Raw genomic sequence first — 24719 nt, 5'->3', positions numbered from 1 at the left:
CCCTAACCCCCAGATGTTGCGCTCGGTGCGGCCGGCCCCCCCTGCACCCCCCACGCTACACCACTGTCTCCATGGGGCTGACATGGAGCAAGCTGGAGCTCAGTTACATGCAGAGACGTATTGCCCTCTAGTGCAAGAATAGAGCAATTACTTGAAGCTATACTATAGCATGCAAAAAAGGGTGAAAAGAGGAACCTATGGCCTTTGAAATGTTGTTAGACTACAACAACTTGCCATTGGCTATGCTTGAGTCCAAGAGGGCTAAAGTTTCCCCATCACTTCAATAAAAGGACGGTGCTAGGATACTAAATGGATAAGAACAGAGGAAGGTGCCTTAGGTCAGGCCATTGGCTATCTAGAGAGCCTGATACCATACCCTCCAACGAGTCATGATGAAAATCTAGGGCACCATCTTCCGGGGCTGCACTACTGCATGAGTCATGTGACTCATGCAAGATCACGGCCCCGAAAAAGCACTTTTTTTAGGGTGAGATTGTGACGCCCCAAATGGCTGCCATACTCTTAGGCAGTGGGATGTCCCAGTTTTTTCAGGACAGTTGAGGGCTATGTGATACTGTGCTGACTGGCATGGGTTCTCCAAGATGTCACATGGATGTTTTCCCCAGCCCTGCATCCAGAGATCCCAGGGATTTAGCACTTGCCAAGCAAGAATGCCCTTCACCACCGAGTGAGGCTGGCCCTCATAACACCAGCAAAGTTCCCAGGGGGTTTCCATGTGAAGATCCCTCCCTAGGAAGTGCAGCAGTGACAGGTGGTCTCAAAAGCAAAAGAGCAAAGAGACAAAGAACCAAGCAGAATCCGCATCAACAGAGGGACTTGATAACCCAAGAAACGTTGTTTTATTTATTTATTGAGACACAAAGGAAAAAAGAAAACCCAAAATGTACACCTCACCCACCTGGTCCCTCAGATCCCCTTGTTCCCAAGCTTGACATGCCTCACCTGAGGAACCAAGGCTGACACAATGGAGTTGAGGGCATCTAACCAGCCTTGCCTCCAACGTGCCACTATCTAACGATTTGAGAAGCTGCATCTTGAGGTCACATAGATCCCGCCTGCCAAAGTCTTGATAAGGAGGAGGCAGAGGAGGAATAGGAGATTAAATTGGCAGAAGGGGCTCCCCAAACCCCAGGCAGCTGGAGGGATCCATCATGCTTTGTCCACTGAGCCTGCGTTCTTGCCGGCTGCTTTACTGGCTCCTCCATCCCGGCTCAACATAGTGACCAGCTTGTGCTTGAAGGCCCCAGCCCCTCTGGCCTTGGCCCTGGCCCGGCCCTCACCTCCGCTTTCGGGCCCCTGGCAATCCAGCAAGGGAGGAGGGCACTGGCTGTCTGGGGCAGGGTCAGCCCCCACAGCGCTGGGATTGAAGCCAGGGTTACTGTTGGAGCGCCTTGCCACGACGGGGCTGTTGTCGTAGATGGGCGACCCCCCGTTGCTGCCGCTGCCCTCAGGGGAGTCTCTGTAGCCGAGGCTCAGAGGCTCCGCGCAGAGGGCCTGCTGCTCCAGGCTGCGCAGGTTCTCATAGAGGTGGTCCGAGCCCTGCTCTCTCCCCGCTTTGGGTTCTGCCTCTGCCTTGCCCGAGGCCTGGAATGGGAGAGGGAAGCTCTTGCCAATGGAAGCGTAGATGATGGGCGAGTCAGAAGCCTTGAACTCTGGAGAAATGGAGCGGCTGCTGCCAGGAGGCGCTGCCGAGTACCCCATGTCCACACTTCCCTTTGGCGTTCTTTCATACAGCGGCTGCGCTCCCTCTGGGCTCTCTGGGCTGGTGGGCCAGGACCAGCCCCCTGCTTTCTGCACACAGTCCTGGGCTGGGGAGATGCCAGCTTTCTTGTCTCTCTCCAGAAGAGTGGCTTTCTGGCGGTCTATGGAGGCCGAGACAGCTCGGCAGATCTCCGCAGCCCGTACGGTGTTAAAGATAAAGAGGCCCTCTCCGGAGTCACAGCGGCGCCCGGCCTCAAAGGAGAACACCGTCTGGGGAGAGAGTGGGGGAACACAAAGGTGATTCTCATACTTGGCCATCATTGATATCTCTGCTCAACTTTCCCCTGCAGCATCTAAGGCAAAGCAAATCAGAGCAGCACCAAACATTTAAAGAACACCCAACAAAGATTCAAGGAACTCCAAAGAACCCTGGGAACTGTAGTTCTACAGTGCCCAGCAGCCTCAACAAACTACCGTTTCCCAGGGTTCCTTTTTTGGGAAAGCCATGCGCTTTAAACATTGGATGTGCTTTTCATGTGTCTCAGCCCATAGTTGTCTGCTGATGCTGAGCCTCATTGGAGACAGAGCCAAGAAAAACAGACTAGATAGAAGTTGCTGATTTAATTCAATGGGACCTTTTAGCCCAGGATTATGATGGGCAGTGGCTCTGCAGCATCTCAGCCAGACATTTCCTCTTGCCATCCCACCCAAAATCCTTTTAGCTGGACATGGCAGCGATTTACCCTGGACGAGGCCTTATATTGGGCCAGACTCAAGGGCAGCCCTACCATTAGGGCCAAGCAGGGGGGCAGGTGCTGGGGGAGGGCAGGCGACACAGGCTGGTCCATTCAGGGCAAAGGGAGCCCTGTCCCACCAAACTCAGCCTGCCCTTAGCCAACCCCAACCTGTCTCCTTACAACTCGTCACAGGTGGCTCTGCCTGTCATTGGCTCTGGCGCTACCTGCTATTGGTCTCTCTGCCTTCCTCCCGACCAGTCGCAAAGGGGCACCATTCACCACTGGGGGCAGGGCAGCAATCCACCATCATTCCTCCAAGTCCCTTAAACTAGGCTGCCCTGCACTCGACCCCCTCCTGCCAGGATAGCCTGCTGCCCCCAGGAGTGTTGAAGGGTGCTGTGCCATTGCCAATGCTAAGACTCAGCTGTCAGCCCAGGTAGCTTCTGTGCATGGAATGGAAGGCCGTCATCTTGTCTTTGGCGTCCAGCAGCAAGAGGGCCATCTGTTTGGACTATATTTTCTCCATCTAGCCCAGGATTGCCCAGTTTAACTTCCCACAGCTCTCAGGCAGAGACTCTTCCCCATCGCCTTCTACCTGTTTCTTTTAACTGGAGATGCCAGGGATTGAATCTGGGTCCTTCGGCATGCAAAGGACGTGCAGCACGCTTTCAGCAGCTGATCTATGGTCCCTGCATATGAAATAGCTCTAACTGAGTCTAATCTGGATGGGTTTAAAAAGTCCCAGGAGCAGGCAGCAAACTAAGAAGGTGGGTGGGGCAGCGGGAGGAAATATACCAGCCTCCAGGATTGTCATATCAGAAGAGTGGGTGGACAATTTTTTTGTGTTCAAGTGAATGGTGAAATAATGGGAGGGTGAGCATTTCAACTCCTAGCCCAATGCACCAAGCCAGAAAAGGGTGGGTGTGAATTTACTAAAGATACTACTATTCCCAGAACAGCAGCAACACACTAAAAGAAGCATCACCTGAAGTGTGAGGTAGACTTATCTGCTATCCCTGTAAAGGTAAAGGGACCCCTGACCATTAGGTCCAGTCGTGGCCGACTCTGGGGTTGCGGTGCTCATCTCGCTTTACTGGCCGAGGGAGCCAGCCTACAGCTTCCGCGTCATGTGGCCAGCATGACTAAGGCGCTTCTGGCGAACCAGAGCAGTGCACGGAAACGCCGTTTACCTTCCCGCCGGACTTTGCCGTGCTTTCGAACTGCTAGGTTGGCAGGAGCAGGGACCGAGCAACGGGAGCTCACCCCATCGCGGGGATTCAAACCGCCAACCTTCTGATCAGCAAGTCTTAGGCTCTGTGGTTTAACCCACAGCACCACCCACGTCCCAGGTTCGCTTATTTTGAAATCATTCTGTGGGCTGAAGGTGTGACCAGGGCCTGCTAACACAGCCCACTGGGAGTGAGGGTACTCCCTGTCTTCAAGCTGCAGGACAAGACAGGATGTTCCCTGCCTTTGATGCTATTCCTGAGGGTAGTCAGTAGAGGACAGGTGTTTTCTGGGCCACTGGAGGAGGAAACAGACACAACATACCTTTTCCTGGCCAAATCTTCGGAGGAAGGCATAAGGCCAGGTATAGAGGGCTTGCCCTGAGTGTATGTCCTTCAGCACCAGGTGCTCAGGTAAAGTCGTCATCAGGTAGTTCCCTTTCAAGTGACATCTTGCAGATGCCTCTGTCGGGAAAACTGACACAGGGAACTCGCAGGCTGTTGAGAAGGCATTGCAAAAAGTAAACAAATCCCTCTAAAGCCATGCGTATTCTTAGTTTTAATTCCTCCCAACCCTGCCATGGCTCTGTCTACACTCTGTGAGCGCACTTTTTTTAAAAAAAATAAGCAAACAAAAACTTATCAAAACTGCACACCACCAGAGTACATTCGTACCTTGGAAGTTAAACCCCCTTGAGAGTCAAACGTTTTGGCTCCCGAACGCCGCAAACCCGGAAGTGAGTGTTCAGGTTTGCAAACGTTCTTTGGAACCCAAATGTCCGACAGGTTCCATGGCTTCCGATTGGCTGCAGGAGCTTCCTGCAGCCAATCAGAAGCCATGGCTTCATTTCCAAACATTTTGGAAGTTGAATGGACATGCGGAACGGATTCCGTTCGACTTCCAAGGTACGACTGTAACCAGAACTGCACAAAATGAGTGGAGGTTGCAAAAATAAGATTAAGTAGCTGGGCACATGTGTTAGCTTATTTTGAAAACTGTATTCTCCTCAAGGGGGAGGAGCAAACTGATAGGGGAGGAGCAAGTGGAACTCTGGTGGGAAAGGGACTCAGAAATCTGAAGAGGACCCCATGTTTTTGTTGTGCTTCTATCTAAAGAGCCTGACTCATATTTTTTTTTATGGTTGAAGACATCTTTTGGACTGCTTCCCTTCCCCTCCTCCTCCCATGCTATCCTAACTGCCTTGTGGAGTGCACAACGGCTGGAACAGGTACCTTGTTTCATAACTGCTCTGTTCCCTTCAGACATCTATTCCCCCATCAGAATATCCACTGGTGCTTGTGAATTTACATCCTTCCAAAATGAGACTCCTTTTTTAGCTTGCCCATCTGCCTCAGTAAATATACAGTCACTGGGGCACAGAACAGTGTGGGAACAGCTAAGGAGAAACTCCTATCTAATAATAGGAGCACACAAAGCTGTTTGTTTTACGCTTCTTGTCAAGAAGCCTCTGATTGTCCCTGTTTTAGAGGGTCTTTTGTTTCTAATGCCGAAATCATTGAAAGGGACACATGACACTCTATTATTATTATTATTATTATTATTATTATTATTATTATTATTAAACACTTCACGAATTTGTGTGTCATCCTTGTGAAGGGCCATGCTAATCTCCTCTGTATCGTTCCAATTTTTTAGTATATGTGCTGCCAAAGCGAGCGCTGCACATGACACTCTTGAAGAACAGTGGGGTAAAGCTGTCAGCTCAAAAGAGCTGGGTGACTCCAGTTATTAGAGCGTTGAACTTTGGACCCCTGGTTTCAAATCTTTTCATCTCAGCTATGGATTCACTTTCCGGGTGGGGCTTGGCAGCCATACCTCAGTTGGCAGATTGGGGGGGGGGGGCTATCAGTAAAGGGAGGCACGTTGTCAATGATTCAGCTCTACAGTGAAGAACCTTCAGCTTGTGGGTCTATTCTGCCCCACCAGGCCTGTCCCAACAAGCCCTTCTCATCTCCCGTTCATCTCACGTCATTTTATGGCTGGTTTCATCATTTTCTGGCTTTTACTATTAGTCAACTTAGCATGACTACTGGCTCAGTCAGCACATCTATCACGTTCTAAGGATCAGAATCTAATCATTATGTTTTGTAAGTCAGAGGTATATAGAGTTTGTTAAATAAAATAGATGAACTGAATAGATTGGTGACAAGCGCTTGAAGAGCAGGCAGAGGGATCTCTTTATCTCCCGTGTTAGTGCTGAACACCACCGCACTTAGATGAGAGATAAGAGCAAAAGGCAGCGTTTCCACCTGCTGTGCTGGAGGGGGTGGGTGGGAAGAAATGCAGCCTTATACTCTCATTCTCCCATCCTAGCGCTAAGGAGCTAAGGTCAAGATTGAGAGATCCTATCTAAAGAGCAGGCAGATGGATCTTTCCAGCCACCCTAGTGCTGAGGTAGAGAGCACTGTGTGTGTGCATGTAAACACATGCCTGTGTGCCAGTATGTCTGATGTGGGAAAGTGCATGTATATGTGACCGCATGCATGCATGCATGTATGCATGTGTGGGTGCTGTTTGCCTGCATGTCAGGTGACAAGGTGGGGGTGGGCAGGGGGAGGTGCTAACAGAGGAATTTTTCTTGTGTTGTTTTGCTCCATCCACTTTTGCCCCCACCCACCATTGGAATACAGCCTCCGGATAGTTGATTAAGTTCAAATCTGGCCTTCAGGCTGAAATAGGTTCCTCACCTCCAATTTACCTTATCCCATTTCTGCCAGCATGGGGGTTGGCTGTTTGGGTTTTCACAAATGTCCTAGCCTTTCTCAAACATGGGTTCCCGGATGTTGTTGGACTACAACTTCCATCGACCCTGACCACTTTTCCTGGTAGCTAGGGATGATGGGAGTTGTAGTCCAACAACATCCAGGAACCCAAGTTTGAGAAAGGCTTTAGGTCAACTTTGAGTAGCGGACTGGGGCCTGTGCAGCAGAGATGGGAAATCTGTGGTCCTCCATGCTGAATGGGGTTGATGGGAGTTGGGAGCAAGAAGAGGGTTGCATGTTCCCCACTGCCACCATTTTATAGCACCTGCAGCTGCACCAAAGCTCCTTACAAGCTTGAAATTCCCAGAAAGGCTCTCCTTCCATCAGCTGCCACTTGGGAGTACAAGAAACTGGTGTTTTGTTCCAGGTCCTTCACCCCCCACCCTGCCCCTTAGGCACATACTTTCTTGCCAGGATGAGTAGATGGTGTTCTCCTCCATGAGGGGCTGTGGGCTGGGTGTGTTTCCAACTGAGCCGGACAAGGGGGCAGGCATCCTCTGTGTGCAGCACAGCAAAGGGGAAATGAAGCAAGGAGGACATTTCTCAGATGAAAACCATCACAGAAACAGAGAAAGGCAGGGTGCCTTGTTCCAACATTTGGATTATTCCCTTTGAACCTCAACCTGAACACAAAGACAATTTCAACCATGTGCCCATCAACCCTTGGTCCATTCTTACGGGCCAGAAACATCCCTTTAGCTGTTCCACACCTTACTGTTCTTATGAGCAACTAAAAACATCGATCCTCCCATTCAACTCTAATACTTTCCCTTTTTCTTCTCCTTGTGTCTCACCAAGGATCTGTTTACTTTGCAAAGAGCTTAGTTGCCAGCTCTGCATAAATACTATTTCCCCATGAGCCATTCTTTTTCTCGCTCAATCTCAGTTTCACCATTACTAAAGCCCCACCATCATTAACAGAGCATTCTGCCTGCATCAAGAACATCACAAACTTATTATCTTCCTCATCTAACATCCTTGGAAACCAGGCTGCTATTTTCTTCTTTTTAAGTGGCAACAAACAGGAATGACCAAGAATTTATTGAAAAGCAGAGATTGCGCAAATTATTTGCACATTAAGGCAGCAATTCTGTGTATACCTATGTGGGAGTGAGCGTCACTGAACACTGTATATTCAAGTAAATATAGATAGGAGTGTCCTAGAAGGTTAAATTCTTATGCATTCTTGAATGTATACCCCAATAAAATCACTGAGACAATGTTCTGAATAACATGGGTTGAGAATAGGCTGCAATACACCATGTCAAGGGAGATTTCAGACCCAGAGGCCATGCCCAGAATTTCCAGAGCTTCATCCCCATCTACATTCCCAGAATAAACCTAAGGATTTTTTTTGCAAGAATATATAAACCCTTGTATTCAGAACCTAACCAAAAAAAGACACAATTAAAAGTACTTATCATTAAAGCAAGTGGGTAGGGAACATCTGCCACCATGGCAGTCAAATTTAGGACCTTTTCAGTCAATGGAATACAGGTCAAAAAGGACTTCGGAGGTCATAAAGTCCAACCCTCACTGAGGGCCAGAAACTTGCAGCTGCAAGCCACCTCTAGAGGAAGCTCCCCTCTGAGATTCCGCTCATCTGACTTGTGGCCAGGAGGAATTTCCCAATGGTTCAGCGAGACACAGGGCCTTCCCATTGAAGATATGAAGAGGTCAATACCTGAAAAGCCAGCTGGCAGATACATTCGATCCACTCATCTGCTTGATCCGCTGCCAGCAAGCAGTTGCGCTCCATCATGCTCAGGAAGAAGGCCGTGGTGTCCTTGGGGGAGCTGTGCTCGCCTGCCCGCTCCACCGAGACGCAGTCCGAGAGGCGGATCACCTTCCGCTCGCCCTTCCTCAGGGTGGCCTTCTCCGCTGCGGCCCCTTCACGCCCTTCGAAGTACTCGAGTCGTGCGATGCCAGAGGGGCTGTCGGCGAAGAGCTGGGCCCACACTTTCCGCCAGACCTTCTGTGAGCAGGGGGCAAGGGGTGACAGCACACAATCAGGGACAGGCACCAGTTAACACCAGTAAACTTGACATGAGCCGACAGTGTGACGCGGCAGCTAAAAAAGCCAATGCAATTCTGGGCCTCATCAATAGGAGTATAGCATCTAGATCAAGGGAAGTAATAGTGCCACTGTATTCTGCTCTGGTCAGACCTCACCTGGAGTACTGTGTCCAGTTCTGGGCACCACAATTCAAGAAGGACACTGACAAACTGGAACGTGTCCAGAGGAGGGCAACCAAAATGGTCAAAGGCCTGGAAACGATGCCTTATGAGGAACGGCTAAGGGAGCTGGGCATGTTTAGCCTGGAGAAGAGGAGGTTAAGGGGTGATATGATAGCCGTGTTCAAATATATAAAAGGATGTCACATAGAGGAGGGAGAAAGGTTGTTTTCTGCTGCTCCAGAGAAGCGGACACGGAGCAATGGATCCAAACTACAAGAAAGAAGATTCCACCTAAACATTAGGAAGAACTTCCTGACAGTAAGAGCTGTTCGACAGTGGAATTTGCTGCCAAGGAGTGTGGTGGAGTCTCCTACTTTGGAGGTCTTTAAGCAGAGGCTTGACAACCATATGTCAGGAGTGCTCTGATGGTGTTTCCTGCTTGGCAGGGGGTTGGACTCGATGGCCCTTGTGGTCTCTTCCAACTCTATGATTCTATGATTCTATGATTCTATGATTCTATGATTCTATGATTCTATGATTAACAAGAGTCTCCACTAGGAAATGCACACACAGAGGAAAAGGCCTCTTTAACAGAAGCATTCTCACAGGAAGGTGTGTTACCCAAGCAGAAATGTGATCCTCTCTGGGGATTTATTGTTCCGTAGGGTCCTTGCCAAGAGCAGGTGGAAGTACAGTATATGGAATCAGAGGTTACGAAGAATTCTTTGGCGATTACCTCTCTTAGGCAATTGAATGCATAGAGCCACACATCTGCATGCACTGCAAGCATTAGTGGGATTGCTGTGTAAATACCGCAACCCCTCAATTTACACAGGGGATTGTGCCGAAAGCCAAAGTTGTGTATAGTCAAAACACATTGGTACAATGGGAGGTGAGACTGCCAAAGTCTTTTGTCCCTGGGTGCCCCAACCATTTTTATTTATTTTTGCCAAGTGCGTAAAGCTGAATGTGTACAAGTTAAATGTGTGTAGGTTGTGGGCTTACTGTGCAGGAATTTAGCATCTCCTCCTCCTGCAGCCAGCTGCTGAAATCATACTTTTTTTAAAAAAAGCAAGTTTCTAAACCTCATGGAAATAAAAGAAAGCCTGGAAATGTGTGTGAAGTGTCTGGCGGAAGCCTCAGAAGCCCAAAAGACATGTGTAAAGCTGACAGCCAGTAGTGGTTTTAGGGCTGTCGTCTATAATATTTATTTTTATATTATTTCCTAAAATTTGTGCACTGCTTTGATTGTAAAAACAACAACACCCTCAAAGGAGTTTACAAAAGATAAAAGAGTAAAATCGGGAAAATTCACAATCCTACTTTAAAACATGAAGAAGTGAAAACGCTAAAACAAATGATGTCCACATTCTAAGCATCTGGGCAGGCTTGTCTACTCAGCAATGTTTTTAGCAGGCACTGAAAAGAGCAGTGAAGGCGGCAGGGCAATCTAAAGTGTAGGTGCTCCCACCTGAAATGCTCAAATTCTTACAAATGTGGAACAGGCATTATGTGGCACCTGCCAATTCTGCCACTTAAAGCGGTCACGTGGGCACGTGTGGGGTAAGGGGATCTTGTAGGTAAACAGTAACACTTTGAACCTGGCCCAGCATCAAATCAGCAACCACAGCAGATCTCTGAGCACAGGTGTTATATGGTGCTGCAGCTTCTGGATCAAACGCGAGGGAAGCCCCACATGGAGCACAATCCAGTCTAGAAGTAAGTAATGCATGAACCACTGTGGCAAGGCTTTCCCAGTCCAGGAATAGCCGTAGCTGTCGAATCAGTCACAGTTGGTATAGTGGCCCTTTTCTCTTCCAGCTCACCTAACACCAGACTCCGCTTTCCTCACGCCCCTTTCTCTTCCTTTTCAAAACAGTCCAATTTCTTTCACGATTGGGATTCTATAGCAGGACAAGTGGAAGCACAAATCTTCCCAGTGCACAAATGGCATGCCAGCTTGAGGTCTACCTATGTAGCCACCAAGTTGCTGCTGGAGAACAGATATGTCAACCTGGCTGGCCCATGAGAAAAAAACTCCACTTTGGTCTAACAATAAATAAATAAATCTAAGCCGTGGAGATATGCCAAAACATCTGTTTTTAAAGATGTGTGTCCTAGCACCCGATTGGAGGTGTTACTGGAAGCAGCCAAGCATGGGTGCACACATGCACAGCACTCCTCCTCTGTTAAACCCCCTTACTGGGTAGCAGGTACACTTTGTCTCTGTGCAGCAAGTAGTAAGAAAGTCAATCTAGCAGTGGCTAGAAACAATGGTTGGCTTGGCTCCCAAGCTCAGCCAAAGTTTATGTGCCTCTGGTGATGACATTGCAGGGTTTGGATGGTGGTAGGTTGGGCTTGTTTGTTGTTTAAAGTGGTTGGTTAGTACAGAGTCTTAATAGCCAGGAGAAGAAGGGAGTTTTCACCCGTACACTAGAATACAAGGCAGGCCTGGTATTATCAGCGGGCGAAGCTCTATCTCCCAATCTACTCTTGTGACAAGGAGGACTAAGAAGGATGTCCGCACCAAATATGGAAGACACCCACAGGGCTGTTTCTCTCTTCCCTCTACCCTAGAGTGTTCATTTTAGACAGGGGGAAGGAGGATACCTTCCCAGTGCCCATGGGGAGTAACTATGGCTACTTCCGTAAAGCAAGTTTGCTGAGTAATAAGAACAAGATAGCAGGTCAGCAATGCTGCCTGAACCCTTTAGACCTTAGCATATATCAGCTGCAGACATTTTCAGTCTCGCTTTGCCAGTAGCCATTTGCCAGAAAGCAATATAGCCACTTTTGCGATCTAGGTTTCTTAACAATGTGTGATGGATGTAGAACAGTGATTAAGAGCATAAGCCGAGTGTCAAAAAGGCCTCATTTCAAACCTTGGCTTGTTGTGTGGCCTCAGGAGTTATTTTTGGGGGGTGGGGTGGGGTGGGGGAATATTGACCTACTTACAGAGAAAATGTTAAGGAATACTTTTAAAACACCTCCAAGGAATGCAAAAATATATAATTGTGACTGCCTTTCGGTGTGGGTGGTGTCATTTGCTAGCCCTGGACGTTAAAAAGGCAGGTGACCGAAAATGAGAGAACCACTGAGCCATTTCTTTACAGCCACCTTGCCATATCCGCTGCACATGGGCAGCCACCGAGGGGGCTCTGGCACCACAGCCAGTTCCACCCTAGGGGAGCCTGAGGCTTCAGCTGAGTTCACTAACACCTGCAACTGATAGATACTTGATCAGAAAGAAAGAAAAAAAGAAAGAAAGAAAGAAAGAAAGGAGAGAGAGAGAGAGAGAGAGAGAGAGAGAGAGAGAGGTCAATCTCCAACCCCAAGAGATAGGACACAGCAACATGGCTGCCTTGGTCAAGCAAGTCCCTTGACAACAAACTATAAATGGGCCAAAGTACAAGCGCCCAGTTCTCTAGAAACCTCCTGCAGCAAGAGAAAAACCAGGCACTGGGGGCCCCACTTTTAAAAGGAAGAACCCCATAGGACCACCCCTGCACACTCACGCTCAGTGGTGGTTTCAGGCCAATCCTACTTATTTTATGTGCTCTCTCTGTGTCTCTCTCCCTGCCTCTCTCTCCCACACACCTTGCTTCAGGTACACCCCTTATTTCACATAGCATTTTAATTTGTTAATTATTGAGTTTATTTACATTCAGTTTGGCTGTACATTCACAATATAGTAACATGACGAAGTAGAAGGTAGGAAAGACGCCGAGCAATGGCAGCTCCTGCAGGCACGCTCTTGCACTACAGAGGGTGTAATCTCAGGCCTTAAAGAAGGAAAAGCTAGGAAATATGCTCCCCTGCATTTGACGGGACCCAAAATTCCCACTGAACCCACCCACCCATACAGCAAAGGCTCCCTGGGGCCAGACACTCCACCCACCAAATCAGACACACACACCCATTTACCTTCCCAAATTTGGGGTGCTGGATGTATATGATCCCATCTTTCACAGGACACTCCATGGGGCAGGCTCCGATGGGGCAGCCCAGTGAGGAGCGAGGCAGTCTGCAGGCTCCGCAAGCCGTTGTGGCTGCCACAGGGATGAGTCAGTATGTACGATAGCGCTGGCAACTTCCTCTGCCTGCTAACTTCCTCTTTGGGGCCTGCATGCACATAGGGAGCTGCAACAGGCAGAGCCGTCCCAGGAGACACAGGCTCTCCCAGGGGACTTCTGACTTGATGAGCGTTGGTGGGCTAACAGCTTTCTCTTCCGGCAGCTGCAGGGTAACTGCAGAGTGGGCCAGCCAGAGGCACATGACATGGCTGGGGAGAGACAGGTGGGGTCACACAGAGAAGGCTGAACGTCCCTCTCTGAGAGGGGGCGCAGAGTGTCTCGGAAACCACCACCGGAGCTGGGGAATGGAGCAGCACAGGACTTGCCAAGCACAACAGCGCTTGCCCAACACAGCCTAACCATAGTTACTGACGCAATGGCCTATTGCATCACTGCCCTACTACTTTCAAGAAAAAAAGTGTCGAGCCTGCTTAAAACAGAGAGGACACACCTCCTATCTATTCCCATCCTGCAGTGCCAAAACCAAACTCCTGCACCAAACAAGCACGAGTCATCCTATTATAGGCATCTCCCATTCCATCCCACGGCAGGATCAGCAACTGCCACAGTGACAAAGAAGCACTAGGCTTCCCAAATGCACAAAGTCCACTGTGATGCCCTTTTCCCACTCCAGCTGGCAACAGTATGCTAGAGCGGGATTTGAGCAGAGCTGCCCTTCCAAAGCAGCAGCAGCAGCAGCAGCAGCAGCAAAGTCCATTTCTTTGCTGGGCCCAATGGCAGCATCTCTAGAAGTCCATGGAGCTGTGTGCCAGGTAGTCTTTGCGCCCAATGTTGCTGACTTGTTTGGTCTGCATGGCTTCCAGCTTGGGGCAGTCCGTGATGCGGTGGCCCAAGCCCCCACAGAAAGCACAGCCCCTCTCTCCTGGAAGAGAAAAAAGGACAGCGTCAGCCAGAGCTCAGGCCCTCTGTGGGGGCACAAAAGGGGGAAAGACAGAAAGACCTAAGCAACACTCTCAGGTTCAGTTGCAGCCAAGGCCGGGAAACCTTGGTTCTTCAGGTGCTGTTGGACTCCAACACCCATAAGCCCCAGCCAGCATGGCCAATGGTCAGAGGGAATGGGACCAGGAGTGCAGCACCACCTGCAGAATCACAGGTTGCCTGGAACTCAATTTCGAACCTTTCCCTTTTCGTTACAAACAACGGATAGGCCGGTCCATGGCCTGGTTCTATTGTCCGGTACTTTGATCTTCTTCTTTTTGAGGCTAATGATCAGATAAGGACTTCTTTTGAAGAACCGTGACCTGATTTATATTCAGGAGACCATTGCCCCAATCTGGCTATAGCTGAGCTGTCTCTCCGGTGAAGTCAACCCCGCCTACTCTACAGCCTCAGACAGGATGGTTGCCTCTTGTCCCATTTGCTTACCTCCAATATCCAGCATGGATTCGTCGCCGCAATGCAACACCTGCAGCACAGGTGGCACCTTCTGCTTGGCCTCCAGAAGCAACGCCTTCAGGTCCATGAGCACAGACTCATCTGGGGACAGAGAAGCAAGTTAGAATGGACACAGGCCGGCTTCCCCAGGAAAGCGCAAGAGATTTCAATTCCAGGAAGCCAAAGGAGATTGCCCACGCAGAAGTGACTAGCTGTCTCCATAAGGCAGGCACTCGCAATAGACCCAAACCACCCACCCGTGATGCCGTGGCTCCCTGGAGGATTCTGTTTTCAGCAGTGACTCACAAGGAAGCATGGCTCTGGCTGGCTCTTCAGTAAGTCCTTATGTTACTAGGACTCTGGCCTGCCGGCCCGGCTCCTCAGCTCTCGCCCCTTTACACCCCCATGCTGTCTACCTCCCACCCCTACCAGCCATAGCAGCCCCTCTCAATTCCTCACCGCAGGCTTTGTTGATGAAGGTGGTGGCAATGCCAGTATTCCCCGAGCGACCTGTACGTCCAATTCGATGAACTGGAAAAATACACACATCTATATTAACGTGTGAGTCAGCTAAGGGAGAAGCTTTTAGCCCTTTTTGATTTCTGTTCTCTATGGGGCATCAATCTTGATTTATCCAAGCACATTCAAGGACTCACGCACAGCCTATGTACAGAACAGTCAGCATCTAACCTGTTTATGTTTCGTTCACCTACAAGGGTTTCCCCACATGCCTGAGCTCCTTCTCAGGAGAAGCTCTTCACACAGACTAGGATATGAACAGATGCAACCAGGTAGCCAAAGCCATCCCAAGCCAAGCCTGTCTCCTCGTACCATAGTTTTCTATCTCCTCGGGCATGTCATAGTTGATGACATGCTGGATGGCTGGGAAGTCCAAGCCTTTGGACGCAACGTCAGTGGCGACAAGGACATCCTTCTTGCCATCCCGGAAGGCCTCAATGGCCTTTGTCCGTTCCTCTTGGTCTGCAAGATGAAGCGGAGGGTGTTAAGAGACAGCAATAGTGAGATTTCCATTCACCCATAACCCAAAGACAACAAGAGTTTCCATTCAAATACTCTACCGAGAATTATTCACAGTCCCATGACAAAAGGACCATTGTCCCCACAGACACATCTATGAAGTGCCAGAGTGAACAGCTCCACAAGCCACTCAACTCTCGGAGTGACAGCTGTAGTGTGCAAGAAAGGGACAGGGCGGGAACTTGTGAAGCTGGCTGATATGGGGGTGCTGTTTCCCCAGGAAGGTTTCTCCTTAGTGGGTTTAAAAATCAAAGGGAAGTAGGGGTTTGTCCCAAATTTAACAGTGTTAAAATATGCTTCTGTACCAAGGATGTAGGGCTAAATTGTCCACTGGAAGGGAGAGATGCTCAGCAGCAATGCCCACAGGTTTTCACCAATACATTCAATTCTGTATCTGTTCTCATATTACTCATCCAACGCTGAACTGTCTAGAAGCATCAGCCTCCTAGCTCCAAGGGTAGTTTAATGATTTCTGTGAGTACAGAGGACCTTTAAAGGGCTGATAAGTATCTCTGGCCTTGTTCTGAGTGCCTGTTCTAGATCTTTTGACACTTCACACCCAATGGAAGCAAATTCCACAACAAAAGACAACACTTGCCTTTTGGTCTGTTTGAAATTGGGCACATTTCCACTTAACTGACCAGTTCCATATATTAATGAAAGGGGAAGGCAGACGTAAAAAAGGGTAACCATGGCAAGCCAATAGTTCTGTTATATTCTCAATTCCTTCTACTGTCTTAGCAGATGACTACAAATCTGCAGCCTAGGCGTGCTACGCTTGGATAAAGAGCAAATTGGAATCAAGACGCTTACTGACCTTTCCCACCGTGTATGGCCACAGCCTCTACACCCTTGAGTAGCAAGTATTCGTGGATTGCATCTACATCTGCTTTCTTCTCAGCAAAGATAAGAACCTGCACGCACACAAAAGAGCCAAAGTGCCAAGCTATAAGGGGGGCTCTCAAAGAACATGCTTCACTCCCTCCCGCTAAGCAAGGCTCCCACCCTTGGTTCCAGAACCAGGATGCCCCACAAAATTCTGGAACGGCACTTGGTTGCTTCTCTAGAATTCCCTGCTTCAGAATAAAATCAGATGCTGCCTTTAATGCCACTAGCACTGAGACTCAGACTCAGGACTGAGCATAAGTACTCACAGGCGGTGGTGTCTTCTGTAGACACTCAAGCAGATAGACCATCTTGGCTTCCTCCTTTACATACTCTACTTCCTAGATACAAGAGAAAAATGGCAAAGGTCACACGGTGCCAGTATTTTCAGTGTGAGAAAAGGCAGAAGCTACAGACCAACTGATCAGGGCTCAGATGAACTAGTGTCGTGTTGTGTTTGGACACAGAAAACACACAGGTTAAAATTCATAGGCAGCTGTAAAGCTCAGTGCGTTATTTCGGCCAGGTTATCACCTCTCAGGCTAACCTGCTGAATAACATTGCAAGAAATACACACAAATTAGGTGAGAATGTTAAACACTTCTCTTAAAAGAGCTGTAGTAAAATCATCATTTGTACTCCCTTTACGGTGGGACAGAAAGAGTGATGTGACAGGCTCTTTGAGCCGTACTGCACCTGAATAACATCCAAGCTGGCAGCTCCTGCACGGCCCACGTTGATAGTGATGGGCTTCACAAGGGCACTCTTGGCAAAGTTCTGGATCTTCTTGGGCATGGTGGCGCTGAAGAGAAGGGTCTGTCGCTGGCCCTAAGGCAGGAAAAAGTCATGATAGGGAAATGGGCAACTAGGGACATCCCTTTTTATTATGCTACACCTCCCAGAATTCCACTTCCAAGCAATCTCTGGGATCACTAAAAATGGGTCAATGAAATTGTATGCATAAGGTAAGATGGCGGGCCTATCTTGTTCACATATGTAATTCTCAATATGGGCCTCGCTTTGTACTGGGCAAAAAAATTAGCTAAGAATCTCAGCTTTCATTTCTAAAGGCAAGTTTCTAGCCCTTATGGGCTGCAGAGGCAGACATGAAAGGCAAAAGCAATGGTTGGCAAAGTCTCAGAAGCTAGAGGGAAGGAGGGAAAGAACAGGACAGGAGAATTTCTAGTGGTCAAAAGAGGGGCTTTAGTGTCTTGCATAGCTTCTTGCCCCTTCCCATAATCAGCAGAAGTATAATAAATTATGCAAAAATAATATATGCAAACTCTGCTCCATTTATGTTATGTATAGTGATCACAGGATCCAGCTTTCCTTGACATAGAAGGGGTGTGCCACTTTGCAGCAGAGTACACACAATCCTGAATATAATCAGTCCAACCAATTGCACTGCAACAAGTAACATGCTGAATTTGGATGAGAAAAGAGGGATTCATAAGATAACTTACTGTGAACTCCTACGTGTTTATTTGGGCATATGCTGCTCTCTGCACAGCAGGTAATTTCTACAAAGGAGAAACTTGCCAGGCCTCAAACCTGACTAGAAATCACAAATCTAACCTCAAAGTCTTCCACCCCACCCTCAATTCCAGGTACAAGGCCAAATTGTGGCTAATTTGCAGCAAGGAAGAGGCAAAGGCATGCTCTTCTTTGTTATTCTTTCCAAGCTCCAGGGTAGATTACGGGCTCTGAAAACAAGTTCAAAGGCACAACCCAAACAACCCCCCAGCTCAGTTAAGTCCTGTCCCCAGCAACAGTCTGCATGTTTTCATCTTGACAGGGAGAACACTGCTGTTGCCAGAAGCAGCAGTGCCCAAAGCAAGGAGGAGAGTTCAAGTAAACTAGTGGAGTGCTACCTGAGAGCACACCAACCATGCCTCTGGCTCCAGAAAGCACACGAGTCCACGAGGAGGGTAATACGCAACTGCCCAATTCAATGAGATAAAGGCAGAAGCACAGTCTGTCTCGCCCAGTACCTTGAAGTAGGAAAAGATGGTGCGGATGTCTCCCTCGAAGCCCATGTCAATCATCCTGTCTGCTTCATCCAGTGCCAAGTAGCGGCAGACGTCCAAGCTAACCATCTTCTTCTGCAAGAGATCCATCAGCCGGCCTGGAGTTGCCACCATCATGTGCACACCGCTGTGGGAAGAGAAGGAGTCAGAGCTGCAGAAGGCCCTCTTCTGGTAGCATCCGCATGAACAAAGAGTTCAGGAGTAGGAGTATGGCTATTCCCCTTTCAAGGACCAATGTCCCGTTGCCTCCACACTTTTGAACCCTTCCCTCTGCAAACCCAGCACTTCAAAATGCCTTAAGGACTGGTTAGACTGAGCAGGGCCTGTATGTTGGACTCACTGCTTTCCCAGGAGAAACAGGAAGGCAGTAAAGCAGAGCAAGTCAGATATGTGTATTTGCTGTGCATTCACAGTCAGTTTGGTTGTAAGAGCAATTTTGTTTTTTAAAAGGCATTTTTTTTAGTGTTAGTGACTAAAATAAAGATGGAACAACAAAGTCCTGAAACAAGCAGCAGCAAATACCAAACGGATTGGAATAAACCAGCCTTCCTCAACCTTTTGGCCTCCAGATGTTTTGGACTACAACTCCCATCACCCCCAGCTAATGGTCAGGGATGCTGGAAGTTGTGGTCCAAAACATCTATAGGATACCAGGCTGGCAAAGGCTGACAAGAGCGGGGAGGCCCTGGTTTTTGTTTTTTTTTACAGACACATGCATTAGCTGCAATTCTAGTGCTCCTTTATTTGCCCCCAATGTTGGCCTTACTGTTTGATGGTCTCCATTTGCTCCTTGACAGACATGCCTCCAATGCAAAGGGCACAGCGCAGGGCAGGCATCCCATCCTCATGCAGCAGGCGGCAGTAGTACTCAAGGATACCATGGGTTTGGCGAGCCAATTCCCTCTGCAGAAACAAAAGTCCTATTAGCCAGCAGCTAACAGTCCCCAGGTGCTTCCTATTTGCACCTCTTTCTCTTTTACCACAACCATTACACACTTCTGCTCCCCTCTGCCCCCAATATCCAAACAAGTGAACAAGGCCAGTTAAGTGGATGACAGGAGACTTACTGAGGGGCAGATGATAAGCCCGTATGGCCCTTCTCTCTTGGAAAACGGCAGCCTCTTCTCCTGCTCCAGGCAGAACATGATAACAGGGAGAGTGAACACAAGTGTCTTGCCGGAGCCGGTGAACGCAATGCCAATCATGTCTCTGCCGGAAAGGCTATGGGGGCAGAAAGGAGCAAGTTAATGGGACCTGTTTAGGCTGGAAGGAGTTAGGGCTACAGTAGGAAGGAAATGGGATGGGTGTGGAGGAGACTGTCCATCACTGCAGATAACAAACTGCTGCTTTTTAGGTGCTTAAATAGTGCATCCATCCAGAAGGGAACTCAGTGGCTATGAACTATGACAACACGCAAAGATATACAGCCTTTGTTTGAGAGAAAGCATATTTCTAGCCTTCATGGTAAGAAAGAAAAGGCTGGAACTGTATGAACAGCTATGGTCCTCGGTACCAGCTTTTACTCAGGATGTACATTCCTCAGTATCAGTAGAGTGTCTGTTAGGGCAAATGGGGCATTGCCCCACCAACCCCACTTGCCCACCTTTTTACATATAAGCTGCCCAGAGAGGGGCACCAGCACTCAGCTCCCTCCCTCCTTAGTGTCTGTCAAGGATTGGCAGGCTGCTGACAAGTGTGCACCAGAGCAGAGGAGCTAGAGTCTGACTTGGGAGAGGGGAGCAGTGGTTTGTGGGGACTTGTACCAGCCAGAAGGCAAAAATCAGAAACAGGGAAAGCTTCAGAGCTGGAGAGTGGAGCACTGTCTCCCAGAACCAGGAGGGGATTGAAAAGGGATGAGCAGGGGAAGTTTCCACCCAAGCACAGTCTCAGGCTGTGTGTATGCAGCCTCTGTCGGGGAAAGTTGCATAAACTGGTAGAGGGTGAGTGGCCCCCCGCTGCTGCAACTGCGTGGACCAGGGAATAGTTGCCTAGCTATTAGACTAGTGCGTGTAGATATCCAGAGCTGTAGAAGCGTCTGTAAGTGCTATCTTTGACAATAAAGAGTTAAGTATCTGCTGTGTGGATTCCTTGGCTGGGCAGTGCCTTTGACAGTGTTGACGTTATATATCTGAGAAGGGAGACTGGGGGCAGAAATGTGTTGGCTCTGCCTGTCATTGGCTCTGGTGACACGGACTTCATTTCCTTCCGCCCTGCTAGTCCCAATGGGTATCAGTCACACCTGCTCAGTATATAGTGAATTCCTATAAAACTGAAAATATGCACCCAAAATACCGTGCAAATCTAGAATCATAAAGTTGGTAGGGACCTTGAAGGTCAGCCAATCCAACCGCTGCACCATGAAAGATCTCTACACAGCAGGAGCCAACAAGAGAACCCCTGATGGATGCATATCGAGCTTCTGCTTAAACACCTCCAGCAACACTCACATGGTGGGAATACCCTGTATCTGGATGGGGGTTGGTTGCTGGATCCCCTTCTTCTTCAGACCTCGCAGGATTCCTGTAGAAAGAATTGGACACATGTTAAGCTAAAGAAACATAGAATTGTAGAGTTGGAAGGGACCCTGAGGTTCATCTCGTCTAACCCCTTGCAATGCAGGAATATGCAACAGGAATATGTATGGGAATACAGGGAGAAAACCTGCAACCTTGGCATTATCAGTACCACATTCTAACCAAAAGAGCTATCCAGGATGACGAGAGAACAGAAATATCTCATATCATACCTGTAGAACAAGCATGTGATGTTTACTTTTACAGTGGTGCCTCACAAGACGAATGCTAGACGAAAGGGTTTTCCGTTTTTGAGCTGCTTCGCAAGACAATTTTCCCTATGGGCTTGCTTTGCAAGACGAAAACGTCTTGCAAGTGTTCCGATTTTTTTCCGCCCCCCCTTTTTCTAATCCGCTAATCCGCTAATCCGCTAATAGCCTCTAAGCCTTTAATAGCCGCTAAACCGCTAATAGCGCTAATCCGCTAATAGGGTTGCTTCGCAAGACGAAAAAACCGCTAGACGAAGAGACTCGCGGAACGGATTAATTTCGTCTTGCGAGGCACCACTGTATTACCTATGTATCTCAGAACATACATTCACGCAGATAGTGTCAAATGTAAATTACGTGCACATATTAGTAGATCCTTCTGGCAAAATGCAAGTATATGCATGCCTTTATCATGAATTTTTGAAATGACATGAGCATATTTTGGATTTTGTTTTGTGCATCCAAGAATAAAAGGTAGCATGAGAAGCGGCCCTTAAGAGTAGGGATGGGGAACCTGTGGTACTGCAGAAGTATAAAACTCCCAGCATCCCTCACTACAGACCAAGATAAGTGTTGCTGGTGGGAAACATCAAAAGGGTAACAGGCTCCATATCCTTGCCTTAGAATATCTCAGCTGGGTAAAGAGATCAGCGGGACAGCTCAGAGCCCTGACCACTAAATTCGAAGGACAGTCAATCCCTGTAACTTCCTCATGTGAAACAATGCTCCTCAGAAATGGTTTCCTTGTTTTTTCAATCACCACCTTAGTCACTTACCTGGTGGGAACTTCATCTCTTTGAAGCTTTTGATAGGTGGTGGAATGCCTTCCCCCTCCACGAGGATATGATACTTCTTACGCACACGGTCATGTCGGGCCTCTGACATAGTGAGGATGTACCGAGGAGCCTTCCAGCTGGCGAAAGAACACACTGAAATTTCAGCAGGGAACAAGAATACAAGATGCAGGGCATTCATACTGAAATGGAATAATAAATAAAATATAAATATAAATAAAATAAAGTAATAAATAAAATACAGGCAGAGATAACTATGTCTGTGCTGAACCCTCAACAGGACTTTCCAAAAAGTGATTGTGATTCTGAAAACAGTACTGAGACTGTATGGGCTTTTCACAAAGGAGGAAATTAGTAAGTCCATTAGCACAGCTCAGCTCCAGAGTGAATCCGTCTTCCTGCTTGGCAGTTACAAAATAAAGTACAAGACGTGCTACGCAGAGAAGCAGTGGCATTATTTATTGATTTTTACATTGACAAAAGCATCCAATTTTACTCGAGACTGGACATTGTTTGAATTCTTATCCACGTCAATGTAACAAAATATAGATCAGCTGCTCAAGCAATATGAAAGACTCAAAGCCTTTTAAAAGTAATGATTCTTGTACCTTGTAACTTTCTAATATAAATGCAGATGCTAAGCCCCTTTCCCTTCAGAAAATCTTAGCCACTTCATATTCCCCTTGTAATGGGAAGTACACAAACAAAAGCTTTTACATAAATATATATATATTTGTGTGAGTTGTCATCCAACATCTGCAGGATATTAACGTTGTACACTGCTCTGAAGTCTTTCAATAAAGGGCGGTATATAAATCAAATAAAAATAATAATTAAAAAATACCCTTGGTAGCGCTTCTCAGCAAACAAGTGACTCCACATCTTGATACCTTTTCTTGAGGATCCTAGCAAGATCACATGTTTCCAGAAGGGTCTAATATTACTCACAGCATCATTTAAATTGTACGAATGGCCTGCAAAACCTACCTGGTTTTAATGGGATCATCATATGTAATGCCCTTTGCCATTTCTTTCACAGACATTAGAGCTGCATGAGAGAAAGAAAACAATGAGTGAGCCCAAAGTCAAGGACAGGTGGTCTCATCATCAGAGCAAAACAGAGAGCAAAGCAAAGGATCTATAGGGGATTTCTCTGTCACACTGGCTTTATTTATGACTGCAGCAACTGATGGGAGGCAACGGTATTAACTGTGGATTCCCAGGTGAAACACTTTATCGGTAATCTTCCTCCACATCACATCACTTCTGTCCAGTATCAATGAACTGTAAAGATCAGTGGGAAAATATTCCCTGGCACTCACCTCGTCCTTCTGCCACACTCTCCAGGATCTTCTCTTCCTCCTTCAGTTGCTTCTCTTTAGCCGACTCTTTACGTGCTGGGAAGAAAAACAAAGTTGTCAGTTATATCCCTTTAGTCTAGCATCCCCTCCCTAACTACAGATCCATCAGAACATGCCGACTCTACCTTCCGCTTTCTCTTTGAGGTGTTGGTGCTGGTCAAGGAGGCTGACATTGGACTGTGGACCCAGAGGAATGTCATCTTCATCGCCATGATATTCACTGCCACTGTCCCTTTGTTCCTCCTCCAACGCCCCCTTGCGGCGCATCTGAAGCAATTTTTGCAGCTGAATATATAGAAAAGTGGTAGAGTTAGGAGCTTAGAATGACCCATTGGATTCAAGGCCTTAGCTGCAAGTCCTCAGATATAATTCTCTTACATCCTCTTCAGAACTCTCCTCAAGACTTACAATCCTCAGTAAAGAAATAAATTAAAAAGTGGACCACCCCACCATCTCCATGTACGTAGACACCTCCCACTCATAACCCATTTCCATGCTAATTTTGAGATCCCTGACTTGTGAATGTGGATTTTGAGACTACTGGCCAAATAAATAAGTAAAAGTATTAACAGTAAGATTCCAGCCTTTGCATAGCAAAGATGGTTCCGATCCGTAGCATCCCTCCTTTCTTTCTGGAAACCAGCTGTTAAGAGACCAGTTCGAAGATCGGGGTCAGTCAAAATAGAAAACGGGACAAAGGGAGGAGCTGCTCAACCTGCGATCCTTAAAAGTTACCCGAACAAACTCAAGTGAGACTTTCTTCTCCAGTAAATGACCTGGGTGGGCAGAAGAGCGCAGCGGGCGGGCAATGAGCGGGGGAGGGGGGAAGAGACCAGAAGCCCCCTTCCTCTCTCTCTCTCTCTCCCTCCCTCCCTCCTCCAACCCCGTCCCTCTTTACCATCTGCTGCTTGCGCTGCTTGACGGGCACGTAGGGCACATAGTCGTCGTCTTCGGCGTCCTCCTCTCCTCCGCTGGACTGGCCCGAAGTCTCCGACTCCGCTTCGCGCTGCCTCTGCGGGAATTAAGAGATCCGACTCAGAAGAGCAGAAGCTCCCGTCCCGCCGCGGGGGGGGGGGGTCTGGGATGGCGTAGGGGGTGATTCCCCGCCTTTGGTGTCTGTGTCTGGGGGGGGGGGGAGGCACCTGCCGCAAGTCTTTTTTTCTTTACCTTCCTGCCGCTTCCGGCCTCCATGTTCTCAGCGCAGTCCCCTCTCGCCGACTCTTCCCGCACGACAACACACGCAGAGCCAATGGGAACCGGCGCTAGGGACACGTGCGCGCAAGGGCCTGCGTCGCTAAGCAACCGCGCCCCCGCACGGCATTGGGAAGGACGTGCGCAAGACGGAAGGCGCCGAGGGACAAACTAGGCAAGGGAAAGCGCTCTAGACGCCCGCGCTTCGCAGGGCGGTGCGACGACGGTGTCCCTGATGAAACATAACTGACTCGGGCTTCCTTGCTTTGTTTGGTGGGAGACATGAGCGGGGCAGTTTTTCTGCGTTCCCAAAGCCCACCGCGCCAGCAGCGGACAAGCTCCGTCCGGGGCAACGGAGAGGCTTCCTTCGGAGGAGGCGTGCAGAGCATCGCTAGGGATGCTCACGAGCCTTACGTGCTCCGTACATAACGGGAGGAGGAGGAGGAGGAAGGCGGGGCTGATGCTGATGCTCCTCCTCATTTCGTTTCCGTTTCCTACGGAAGCTGAGCGAGGAGTCTCCCGCCTT

The 24719-nt window shown here is 48.4% G+C and overlaps 2 protein-coding genes across 2 annotated transcripts; both read right to left on the bottom strand.

Annotated features, from left to right (window-relative positions):
* Positions 1-853: 853 nt before the first annotated feature.
* DOK3 (docking protein 3) lies at positions 854-12706 on the bottom strand. Its single transcript, XM_083488441.1, has 5 exons — positions 12572-12706; positions 8154-8444; positions 6873-6966; positions 4011-4183; positions 854-1992 (listed from the first exon to the last, which is right to left on the bottom strand). The coding sequence occupies exons 1-5, from the start codon at positions 12626-12628 to the stop codon at positions 1171-1173; spliced, it is 1437 nt and encodes a 478-aa protein (XP_083344567.1). The 5' UTR covers positions 12629-12706; the 3' UTR covers positions 854-1170.
* Positions 12267-24671, bottom strand: DDX41 (DEAD-box helicase 41). Its single transcript, XM_083488390.1, has 17 exons — positions 24170-24671; positions 23901-24014; positions 23128-23287; positions 22964-23038; positions 22629-22689; positions 21624-21760; positions 20513-20585; positions 19133-19286; positions 18832-18968; positions 18030-18192; positions 16735-16866; positions 16308-16379; positions 15971-16067; positions 14947-15096; positions 14575-14646; positions 14107-14217; positions 12267-13603 (listed from the first exon to the last, which is right to left on the bottom strand). Exons 1-17 carry the CDS (start codon positions 24191-24193, stop codon positions 13467-13469), a joined length of 1869 nt encoding a protein of 622 aa, XP_083344516.1. The 5' UTR covers positions 24194-24671; the 3' UTR covers positions 12267-13466.
* Between the last annotated feature and the right edge of the window lie 48 nt (positions 24672-24719).

The sequence above is a fragment of the Podarcis liolepis genome, assembly GCF_965112155.1.
Source record: "Podarcis liolepis genome assembly, chromosome: 2".
Lineage (NCBI taxonomy): Eukaryota > Metazoa > Chordata > Lepidosauria > Squamata > Lacertidae > Podarcis > Podarcis liolepis.
The sequence above is the reverse complement of the archived record's forward strand: the minus strand, read 5'-3'. Positions and strand labels throughout refer to the sequence as shown.